Source organism: Chiloscyllium plagiosum, chromosome 3 (genome assembly GCF_004010195.1).
Source record: "Chiloscyllium plagiosum isolate BGI_BamShark_2017 chromosome 3, ASM401019v2, whole genome shotgun sequence".
In the NCBI taxonomy this organism is placed as follows: Eukaryota; Metazoa; Chordata; class Chondrichthyes; order Orectolobiformes; family Hemiscylliidae; genus Chiloscyllium; species Chiloscyllium plagiosum.
Genome location: NC_057712.1, coordinates 87,322,842 through 87,335,312, shown reverse-complemented (window position 1 = coordinate 87,335,312; position 12,471 = coordinate 87,322,842). Strand labels below are relative to the sequence as shown.

General features: G+C 37.9%; 1 protein-coding gene across 5 annotated transcripts in view; it reads left to right on the top strand.

Annotated features, from left to right (window-relative positions):
- The window catches only part of usp45 (ubiquitin specific peptidase 45), a 158,199-nt gene that overhangs the window by 125,951 nt on the left and 19,777 nt on the right, over positions 1 to 12,471 (top strand). For all 5 annotated transcript variants that reach the window (XM_043685574.1, XM_043685580.1, XM_043685569.1 and 2 more), the window contains 5 exons: positions 6,982 to 7,063; positions 7,390 to 7,481; positions 8,052 to 8,108; positions 8,473 to 8,643; positions 9,860 to 10,550. In XM_043685574.1, the coding sequence (XP_043541509.1) occupies positions 6,982 to 7,063; positions 7,390 to 7,481; positions 8,052 to 8,108; positions 8,473 to 8,643; positions 9,860 to 10,550 (1,093 nt within the window). The remainder of the gene's footprint in view (positions 1 to 6,981; positions 7,064 to 7,389; positions 7,482 to 8,051; positions 8,109 to 8,472; positions 8,644 to 9,859; positions 10,551 to 12,471) is intronic.

The following is a 12,471-nucleotide window of genomic DNA, read 5'->3' as shown; positions in this document are numbered from 1 at the left end:
CAATTTCTTGTCTGTATTTGTGAAGTCTGTTGTGAGCGTCTGTAATCATTACCTGGATCGTCCTGAATCCGTTCTGTCTGGCTGTGTCCCTGGCTTGTGGGTTGTTGACTGGTGGCCTGTATCTGACACATGGTGGAAGGATTCGATTTTTTCGGCATTCATGCAGGAACCGGAGTTGTTCATATGTGGCGCTTAGGTGGTTGGCACAGGATTCCCATTTCCTGGCTTGTCTTAATGTCTCTCGCCCGTAGGTGTTCAAAGTTTGTGAGAAGATTTGTAGCTCGCGTGCTCAAATCCTCCGACCCTGACAATGTCCTTGTAAACCTTTTCTGAACGCTTTCAGGTTTCACAACAGCCTTCAGATAGGAAGGAGACCAGAATTGCATGCAATATTCCATAAGTGGCCGAACCAATGTCCTGTACAGCCGCAACGTGATCTCCCAATTCTTATACTCAATACTCTGACTAATAAAGGAAAGCATGCCTTCTTCACTATCCTGTCTATCTGTGACTCTACTTTCAAGGAACTATGAACCTGCACTCCAAAGTCTCTTTGTTCAACAACACTCCGTAGGACCTTACCATTAAGTGTATAAGTCCTGCTAAGATTTGCTTTTCCAAAATGCAGCACTTCACATTTATCTAAATTAAACTCCATCTGCCACTTCTCAGCCCATTGGCCCATCTGATCAAGATCCCATTGTAGTTTGAGGTAACCTTCTTCATTGTCCACTACATCTCCAATTTTGGTGTCATCTGCAAACTTACTAACTATACCTCCTATGTTCACATCCACATCATTTATGAAAAGTAGTTGACCCAGCACTGATCCTTGTGGCACTCCACTGGTCACAGCCCTCCACCACCACCCTAGAAGTCTTCTACCTTCGAGCCAGTTCTGTATCGAAATGGCTAGTTCTCCCCGTATTCCATGCGACCTAACCTTGCTAACCAGTCTACCATGGGGAACCTTGTCAACCACCTTACTGAAGTCCAGATAGACCACAAACACTGCTCTGCCCTCATCAATCCTTTTTGTTACTTCTTCAAAAAACTCAGTCAAGTTTGCAAGATATGATTTCCCACACACAAAGACATGCTGACTATCCCTAATCAGTTTTTACCTTTCCAAATACATGTAAATCCTGTCCCTCAAATTCCCTCCAACAACTTGCCTGCCATTGATGTCAGGCTTACCGCTGTATACTTCCCTGACTTTTCCTTCCCATCTTTCTTAAACAGTGGCACCACATTAGCCACATCCGGCACCTCAACTGTGACTATTGATGATACAAATATCTCAGCAAGAGGCTCAGCAATCATTTCTCTAGCTTCCCACAGAGTTCTTGGGTACACCTGATCAGGTCCTGGGGATTTATCCGCTTTTATGCGTTCTAAGACATCGAGCACCTCCTCCTCTGTAATATGGACATTTTTCAAGATGTCACCATCTATTTCCCCACATTCTATATCTTCCACCTTCTCCGCAGTAAATACTGATGCAAAATGTCAGCCAAATCTTCATTCATGCACAGCACTCTGACTTCTGCTCATCTGGAAACAGGCTTTCTCCACTGTTTGAATCAACAGTTGTGTAAACAGGACTGAGAATGAGTTCCATTAACTTGCTTTCAAAAAGTGTAGTGATCCTTAAACTATTCTTGACTTTTAAAACATGTCTTTTCCCATTTCTTCCCACAATAACAGAAAAATAATAAGATACGGCCTTTACACAAGCTTGAATCAAGAATAGTTCATTTTTATCCATAACTGCAGTAACAAACAGTGGGTATGATATCATATATGAGAACCCTTCCAGTCCTTATGCCAGTGACATTCAGTTGACAGAATCTTGGGCCAGAGTTACAACCAAGCATAAATTCTGCATTTTTTTTTCTGCTGTCCCAGACCACAACCAGATATTTTACCTCCCTTTCTAGATCTCTTGCACATTTCTGTTTCTGTCTCCGCTCGTCCTCACTTTTATAACTTTTCATTTTTCACTCTTAAATGCTTGCCCTCAATCTCCACCCCATTCCATTAATGCTGCTGTGCTTTTCTTCTCTCCAGCTGATACCTCTGGCTTCAAGCCTCCTTGAGTATGACCACAAGACTCTGTCTTTTTCAGCATTCTCCAGAGTGTCCTTTAGAACCCTAGTTGTCATCTGAAGAACTTAACTCTCATCTGGCAGATTCTTTTCTTTTGTTGATATTGTGTCAAGTATAGCCTTTGGGAAATATTCTTATCAGAATCCTCTTCCCTTTTGCAACCAGACTCATCCCCTGACCCTTTACTCCACATCAACAATTTGCATTTGTACAATACCAATTAATCAGAAAGACATCCTAAAGCATTTCAAGAAAGTACAAGCAATTAACACTAAGCTAAGGAAGAAATCATTGGAAAGGTTGGTTGAATCCATAGTCAGAGGTAAATTTTAAGAATGCTTTCAAAAGAGAGAAAGGTAGCAAAGCAGAGTGGTTTAAGAAAGCAGTTACAAAGTGTGATATCTAACATAGGGTAATCAGTAGTGAAAAGAAAGGGGTATGCAGGAACCAATGAAGTGCATCAGAGGTGAAAGTCTTTGGGTGTACAATATGGGATAGAGAGAGAGAAATCCTGGATGAGATAAAGTTCTTAGAGACTAGAAGGCAGAACGCTAGCAAGGAGAACATTAGAGTAACTAAAGCTTGGGATGACAGTTGTATTCAAATTTTAACAAGTAAATGTTGAGGCAAGCAAAGTCACAAAGTTATTGAATAAATATGAAATGGATAGTTACTCTGAGAATAGTGATTTTGAGTAATGTCGTAGCATTTCAGAGAAAGACGTTATCTGGTGTTAAGTGTCAGCTGTGGCTCAGTCTATAACCTGAGTTAGAAGGCTATGGGTTTAAGTCCCACTTTATAACATGAGAACAAAAAGTCAGGACTAATACTCCAGTACGATGCCAAAGGAGTAGTGTCTTTCGGATGAAACACAAATTTAGATCATGTCTGCCCTCTCAGGTGGATTTAGAAAATCTAATTGCACTATTTTGAAGACTGGCAGGGGTGTTACTGCTGGTGTACCATTGAATATTTTATCTCCAGTTATCTGTCCTATCTATCATATTGTTATTTGTAGGAGCTATTTGTGTACCATATAACGCTATATTATTTCCATAGCTGCAAAGAACATCTGGATGTCTGGTGGTCATGAATGCTGCTATATGTTGTTTTTGCACTGAAGTTTCCACTCCCTTCAGTCGTGTTGGCAGTGGCAGGAAAGTTGGAATCTCAACAGCAAGATTTTTCCATTTAAGTTTAAAGAAGAACATAAGCGTCACACTGTTAAGCCTTATTTCCATGCATGTGTATCTCATTGTTAGCCCAACTCGCCTCGTTTATAGGTCACATCTAATTCTCCTCTCTTTGCCTGAGAAACTAGATGGCACCTGAGATGAAAGACAGAGTAATTATCTGAGGCATGCAGATTGCAACTTGCTTGTCCAGCCTTCATCCAACTGTCTTCACCACAATGTCCCTGCATGCTTTCTCCACCCTTCATTCACACAAGCTGGCATCAGCAAACAATCAGCTGCATAGGCTCATCATGCTCTCGTTGCAACTTTCGCACCATTTTATCCTTTCAGGATTTACTTGAAGCACAAATGCATCTTGCACATCCACGAGGTTCTTAGCTTTATTTCTTAGCACTCACTGACATTGGATGTACTTAGAGATGTGGCTTGCAGAGGAAGAGATGCAGCTAACAATGGTGGCGAGTGCTGAACAGTCAAGGGGATGGCACTATGGCAGAATGTTATATCAAAGTCACACCTACAGCATGTGCTAGCAACTTAGGCTGAGACACACACTATATGTACTTCAATCAAATAACTATGTCTGGAAGTCAAAGGAGAACAGTGTTTGGTAGGGTCCATAAGGAACTTACATTCAACCAAGAGTTGCCACTATAGTCAGTTAAAGACTAATCCAATTTCAGCCCAGAGGATTGGTCATGGCCAGCCCTGCAGGTCAGGTATAACCAGTCCAGGGAATGCGGATAAGTCATTCTGGGTGCTGTAAAGATTTCAGTCCAGAGGCTAAGCCAAATATTTTTATGAGACAAATTGATTTAGCTTGATGGAATGGTGACGCAGGAGAAGCAGTGAGATGGCTCCAGTCAATGAATAGGAAGTGCATATTTTGGGTGGACAAGATGGGTGACAGGAGTGAGTCGTGGCCCTGTGAGTGTGAGGTTGCTGAGAGAGGATGATGCCAATTACTTTTAGGGAGTACAAAATATAATTCACGTTCTCCTTGCTCTGTTCTGCATTGTGGTTTACCCAGGATACAGCATTGATCAAGGCCAGTATTTCAGTCCATCTGACTAGGCCTGATGGCCTGGCCTCCTTTGCCAGTCACCAGGTTATAGCACTGTCCTTCTCTCCACAGCTCTCTCCATTGGTACTTCTAGGTCCCTGTCAGCAAGCTAAGGAGCTAGCTTCCCCTTCTGGGCCATGTCCTGAATTTAGAAACTCAAGAAATACATTTAGAAGGGTATTTCCTGGCTTGTAGCATCTGCAGAGGGGTTTTAAATATTGTAGCAGAACTGCATGATCCCAGCAGTTGAGTACTACTTCTCGTCTACTATGCACGTCCACGAGACAGGCTTGTGCTACAAAGTACGGATGTATAATTTGTGAGCTGAAAAGCAGGGGATTGCATTGAGTGGTGTGAAATGTTGCCATGAGCCATGATGGCTATGTGCAGTGAATATCACTCAAAAAAACATTTGGTCTGAAAATGGGATAATTCAATTTTTTCCCCCCAATTTCTTTACTGGTAATGGATGCAATAAAAATCGAGTAGACCAACCAAAATAAGAATTTGTAGTTCTGAGAGAATTGGTAATCTGGAATAATTGGGGTTTTTTTGCACAGTTTGCTCCGTATCCAAATGGTAAGTTTCTTCACAGTGGAAATCCTTCAGAAAAGGGAAGAACAGCAACTGAAATTGATGTTTCCTGTTGGAACCAATTAAGTATGTGTACTTGATACCTTGCAGACGGTGCTGGCCCCAAATGAAAAAAAAGTAAGATTTGATAAGTGATGAAATCTGGACCTTTCAATGACCCAAGACAAAAACATTTTCTTCTCTCCAAAAAAATTATTGTGTTTAAGCAGATTTCTATCATCTGCAGTAATTTTTCACCGTAAAAAAAGAATTTGTCTGTGCCTCAATTCACTCTAAACAGATGTAATTAGACAAAAGACATTGACTTAAAGGAGGAAAAATTATCTCACGTGAGTACAAACTTAGTAGTGGGATTTAAGGAGTTCTTCAATTCAGAGAGGAAGGTGAAGTGACAGAGAGGTTTGACTCAACTTTACAAGGTATAAATGTTAGCCAAGTGATGAGTGATGGAGGTTTTCAATTTTGACAACGTATAGAATATTCCTGTAAGGTAAGACAAAGAGATGTGGATCATTCGAAAAATAAAAATTAAATTCAAACTTAAATGCATGTTATAAGATAAAGCAAACAATAATAAGAGTTGTAGAAAAGCCTTGAGAAGTAACTTCATGGTGAGTTTGATTGCAGAAGGCTCTGATGAGTTCATTCATGGAAAATGCCTCCATATGAAGGAAAGTCCAAACGTAGGACCTATAAATACATACTCATAACAGATAAATCCAGTGAAGGAAGTCAGGAGAAACTTCTTTGTCCAGACAGTTTTTAGAATGCAGTAATCACTGCCACAAGGAATGGGTCAGATAAGTAGCATAGTTGCGTTTGAGGATGGATAGAAAGATAGAGTAGAAAGTTACACTGCAAAGGTTAAATAAACTAGTGGGTGAGAGCAGCCTTACATGAATTGTAAACATTGGTTTGAGTAAATTGCATCAAATGAGGTGTTGGAGTTTTGTTCATGAAGATTAAATCCAATGCAGGCACAACGGGCCCAAGGACCTTCTCCTGTGCTCTACTATTCTTTGATTCTAAGGTAGAAACTGTAATGAGGGGGTGAGAATTGTCGGAAGACGTTAAGGATGGTAAACTGTCTATTGTCTTAACAAGTGCTGACTTTACCTGTGAAATACTCATATTTCTCTTTGTCAAATCTCATTTTCAGCATTTTTTCTTTCAATTTTTAAAAATTTCTCTGTTTTAAATATCTTAACACAAAAGAAAGCACTCTTGATCTTTTGTATTTGGACAGGAGGTGAATTGAAAAAATACATTCCCAAAGGTGTCTCAAAAAACTATCATAAAAACATTTTAAGCACTAATGTCATATCTAATTAACTTTGATTGTAAGTAAGCTGTGTTCAGTAGATATGGTGCTGGCTCTGATTTTGGTAGCTTGAATATAATTGTTATTGTTTTTTGTAGTTGATATGTATTTATGCTTTATGTTCAGTTGTTTTGGACAACATAATGACCACAATGGGGCGTAATCTTCCAGTGCCAACTGCAGCGAATAAAAAAATGTGTTCACTGCATTGTCCGGGATGCTAAAATGTTGTGCTGAGCCAATTTGCATGTTTGTGTCTGTCTGAAAATGTCTCTTGCACTGATCTTAGTGTCAGAAACCTGGGCCTATGGCATGACATAATTACACTTATTGTCGTATTCTTCTGTTAATTTTTGGTGTCGTCATCAATTAAAGGTAATCACATTCCCCACATTCCCAACCTTGCTATGTCCATGACCCTACTTGCAAACTGCTCATCCCTCCCCCAACTTCCAATTTCCCCTCTTCCTGTCCATTCCCCTTTACTACCTATCATCCAGTGCTACCCATCTCCATTCACTCAACTATCAATGTATTTCATCGCTGACTCCATTCCATTAACACTGAGTGCCTTAGCATGCCCCCTTCAAGTCTTCCCTCCCCCCCACCCCACCAATCCTGTTAAAAATCCTTAGATTTGTTATCTGTAAACTGTAAGTTCTGTACTCCTAGATTATCTGTCTTATTTTATATTGCAGCGCATACAGAGTGCTATTTTGAAAGCCTTCAACAATCCAACAGTCAAAACTGCTGATGAAGAGACTAAACGAAAAGTTAAAGGTAGAGATTTATATATGGCTCAAGGTCGCCATCTAGTGCAATTATGATAATTTATGATATTTTTCAGATGTAATAAACATTGTATTGAGTAGAGTGGGATTTGTTGTTTGAAAAAGTAGTAATGACTGTATATTTGAATGAATAATGTAAATTAATTTTATTTATATCAGCAAGGTTTCTTTTGAGGTGCAGCATTTAGAAATTAAGGTGCAGTTTGCAGAATACATGTGTTGGCATCTTCAAAATAAAGCAATATGTTTGTAGGAGAAACTGTGAACATAATAGTTAAAAGTGAAAATATTTGACTCTTAAATATGATATTACAGTATATGGTAGAGAAGGTGTGAAGATGAATTTTATCGATCAGATTTTTGGTGGAGAGCTGGTCAATACTATCATGTGTGAAGAATGCTCACATGTAAGTATTTACTTATTTGCATGACTTTCTGTTGTAAACAAATATAACTGCATTTCAACTTTCTTCCCATTTGTACTCATTTATCACGATCATAGGTAGAATATAAACAAATGTAGGAAGAGAAAAGTACAAAATTGCTAAATAAGTTTCTCTAAAAGAGTCTTTATATGCCACTGCATGAATTATATAATGATGATGGCTGCTTATGTAGAAGTGCATCTTCTTTTATCGTCCATTTCTATATCTTGTGAATATATAAGTTGTTTGAGAGAGGCTGCAAAAGAGCTTTATTACTACCAGAAATGTGAATTTTGTTTTAAAAATTGTAAAAATATAAGCAAAGATAGCTAATTGTAAATTGGATCTCGACTAACATATCACAACTTTACAGTTAATTTAAATTAAAATCTTGTACCAGGACATATATTTAATTCATTAAAATTTGATATTTTTATTGCATCTCAGATTTTTAGAAAAAGATTAGCCAGTGAAAAGGATTTCCTTTTTATGAGTTTAGATTTTCAGTACTGTCAGCAATTGTATATGATCTTTGATATGATTTTGTTTTAGATTTCAACTGTTAAAGAGCATTTTATTGACCTTTCACTACCCATTATCGAAGAAAGGGTAAGAATTTTTTTTTGTGTAAAGTAAATGCAGAATTTAGCATCTGTTTGCATTTTAGATTTTATGGTTTTCCATTCTAACTCATGTATTAACCTAAAAGTACATGTTTACATTTCTCTTGGTGCTGATTTTAGTTTTTTTACTTTGTATTTTATATCTTGACAAATGAATTTGCATGTCTGTTTGTGATAAATTCTAAATTGGGATTTAACTTCACTCAATTCATTTGTCATTTTAAGTTATTTTTAAAATATGCAGTAATCAATGCTTATGTAGTAATTTTATGCACATTTGATGTAATATTTGCTGATTTTATATTACAAATCTTACTTTACAAACTATGTTTTTTTTCCTAACCAATAAGGCAGCCAAACGAGGGTCATCAGAGAAAATAAATAAAACTCATAAAGGAAAAGATGTGGAACTTAAGGAAAATATTTTGGCTTCAAGTAAGCAGGACACCTGCGCAACATCTCTTACCGCAATCAAATATAAAACAAAGAGTTCTAAGAAATCACCATCAATAAAATACATGGTAACAGTATGTCTTTGACTTTATTGTTGAGAGAATAGCTTGTAACTATAAGACTATAGAATTTGGCTATTTATTAAATAATTTGATGCTTTGAGTATTTATATTTCAAAGCTTCTTAATGGGAGCAGTTAACAAATTGGTGCACACAGTTAAGAGTTCCATTTGTCACAAATACACTTTAGGAATTCAAGCAAAGTAATCAGAAACTGCACAATTTAATAATTTTTAAATGAAAGGAAATCCTACAGGATGTGTTTACTTTCACACTTGAGTGACTTAAAAATGCCTCACTATTTGAGTTGCTGCATCAAATAGACAGATTCATAATACCTTTTGAATCTTAAGAAAATCTTTAGTTTGAGGTTAGCTGTGATACAAGCCATAGGTCATTTTATAAATTAAGCCTGGGAAGCTTCTACCTATTCCATCCTTTGTATATGCAAAGCAAATTTAAGCTGCTTGTATTCCTTTGGCTAGATTCTCTCTAAATATGAGCCTTCCTTATATCACTTTCAGGCCCAAAACCCTTTGAATATTTCTACTTGCAAATGGTATTCTTTCAGGCAGAGGAGGGGAAGCCTTCTTATTTTTTGAGCAGGGCTGTAACTTTATGTATGAGAGAGTCTAGCTCTTTAAATAATTTCATGTGTAAGAAAATTGTGGCCAGAATAAGACAGGATGATGCACAAGCCACTGGCACATATTGGAACTGGACATTCTTTCTCAATCACCAAATTAGTACATAAAAAAGGCCACAAATGTTTGGAAAATAAGGGCCAAATATATTTGTGGAAGTAGTGAGGTTTCTGATACTTGCATTTTTAGCATACTCATTATTGATAATGATGACTCAGATATTTGTCCAGAATCTAGAAATGAATATGAATGCCATGCATTGACATAATGGAAATATAAATAAAACTCTCAAGTAAATGACTAAAATGTTGGTGAAGAAGTGTCAATTTTTATTTTAAGATCATTAGACCTTGTTGAAACTAACCCATACATGACTGTTTTGGTCAAAAACTTTCTTAACACCTTGTCTCAAATATAGACTGCTTTGACTTAGTTTATTGTGTGACATGGTCAGTCATAATTTAGCCTCCCATTGCAAAAAACAAAGCACAATATGATTTTTCATTATTCTTTATAAAGACATGTATGAATGGAGAGCACCTGGATAATAATAAGCTAACATATCTTTAATATACTTCAGGGCCATGCAAGCAAACAAAGGATGACAGAAATGAAGAAATCAACAGCAGATGATGATGAAGGGAATTGGCAGGTTTCTGCAGAGCAAAATAATGGACACCAAGAAGAGGAGAGTAACCGTACACTCTGTTGCTCTAGTCTAGGAGAAATCAATAACTTTAGTCTGTCAGAAGGTAGTGATAAAGATGGAAATCAGTCAGATGGAAGCAATGATGCAGATACTGAAATGTCAGAATCTGAGAATCGTTCAAAATCTGTTCAGTCCTTAAGTTGCCACACCAACTCCAATTTTGATTTGACAACTATCAACCACAAACTATCAAACAGTGATTTAGTGCAAACTGAACAAGTGGAGTTTAATTCTAACGATCCCATTTCCAGCGCAGTAACAAAACTCAACCTTGGTAGTACCAAAAATGAAAATCTAATAATTGATATTCTTTATGAGGAACAGACAGACTATGTTGCATTCTGCAGTCAAGATTCAAAGGAGAAATCTGTAGCTTCAAAAAAATTGGTTGCAGCATTTCAAACATTGTCCCACAACTATGAACCAAGATCCAAAGAATGCTCGCTCCAATCCTGTCTCAGCCAGTTTACATCTGTGGACCTCCTCATGGGTAACAATAAACTGTTATGTGAAAGGTGTACGGAGAAAAGACAGAAATCATACAAGAAATCACATTTAGCAGGTGGGTATAGTAGAGGTGTCAGAACCACTTCAAAATTTCAGTTGATGTCCATTGAAGAATATCATTTGCACTGTACTTATGGAGCGATGCGAACACAGGCAAATACTATGATGCAAATAACGCTTCGCTAAATTAGCCTGGTAGTTTTTTAAAAAGTATATATGGATATGCTAAAGGATTTGTGGTTAGCAAGGTCCTGTCAGGTAAGGAGTTCTGAGTTTTAAATTTCATGAGGTGGAAAGGACCATGTTCAAAGATAATGTGTGCCTTATCTCTTAAAGGAAACTTGGGAACTGATGAGTTCCCCTACACCTGATGCCTTTGACTTTCTATTTGATTGTGTTGCGGATGTGGGAGATGCTGTCAAAAAAACCTTGGTGAATGGCTGCTGTGCATCCTGTAGATAGGCCACAGCGTATTCTATGTTCCATCTGTTTTTCCCTCCAAGGCTTCTGGAAGAGGAATTCAACACATCCGCATGGCAATCACCATGCATGGACCCTCCAGTGGCTGCACGGCCAAACGCTAGAGGAAACATTGTGGCTACTTCAGACCCATGGTGGTGAGAGTGTGTAACAAAAAATCCATGTGAAAATTAGTGGAAGTAAAAGGTAGAAATTATGTTCGTACCCATTTTTAGTGACCCTGTCAATAGCATCGCATCTTCCTGCGAGCCATAACAAACACAGAAAATTGTACAGGATATTCAGTGATATTTCTTCACAGTCATCTTTTGAAAAGATAATTTTGCATTTATTTAGCACCATTCATGACCTCAGGGTGTCCCAAAACATTTCACAATGCATGAAATGTAAATCTCAAATTAAGATGTAATTTTCTTAAAAAATATAACACTCGCATCTATTTGTCCATATAAGAGGGCTGTTTTGAATTCCTTTATATCAATGAACATTGCACCAGATTGTTTCCAATCTGCAGTAAATCCTCCAGTAACTCCTTTATATTGACCATAATATCTCATCAATCTCTTCCTATATCTTTCTTAGAACTCAACTATACATTCTCTGTTGTTGGGTGTTGACTTTTTTGTGCTTCAATATTCTATCTGACCTTTGAAAGTCACTAATTCTGCCTGGGCTTTTGCTCCTTAGAAAAGGCATACCACACGTCTTCCTTTCTAAATATATGTTCATCTGCTACTTTAATTCCTTTCTCTTCTTTCATAGTTATTTCCTCTTTTCTGACTGTATGCTTACTGTTTGCATACAATAAAAAGCTTTATTGTCTCTTTTAGCCACTTTAACCACATTCTTAACATGTTTCAGTATCTGCTGTAGGCGCCTGTGTTCATCACAGTGAACCATACTCCTTGCAGCAGTCATTTTTTTCTCATTAGTAAAGTAATAAGAAGTGAAATTAATCTTGTTGAATCTACTTTTGTTTATTCTATGCTTTTTGATCCTAGATATGCTTTTATCCTGCGTGCTGCGCATTATACTTGGAAATCTGTTCCATTTGTTCTCTATTGAAATACTGTTACAGAGTCATACAGTATGGAAACAGACCCTTTGGTCCAACCAGTCCATGCCATAATAATCCTGAACTAAACTAGACCCACCTGTCTGCTCTGGCCATATCCCTCCAAACCTTTCCTATTCATGCACTTATTCAGATGACTGTTAAATGTTGTAGCTGGAAATGTGTTGCTGGAAAAGCGCAGCAGGTCAGGCAGCATCCAGGGAACAGGAGAATCGACGTTTCGGGCATAAGCCCTTCTTCAGGAATGGGGAAAGTTTGTCCAGCAGGCTAAGATAAAAGATAGGGAGGAGGGACTTGGGGGAGGGGCGTCGGAAATGTGATAGGTGGAAAGAGGTCAAGGTGAGGGTGATAGGTCAGACTGGGGTGGGGGCGGAGAGGTCGGGAAGAAGATCTCAGGTTAGGAAGGCGGTGCTGAATTCGA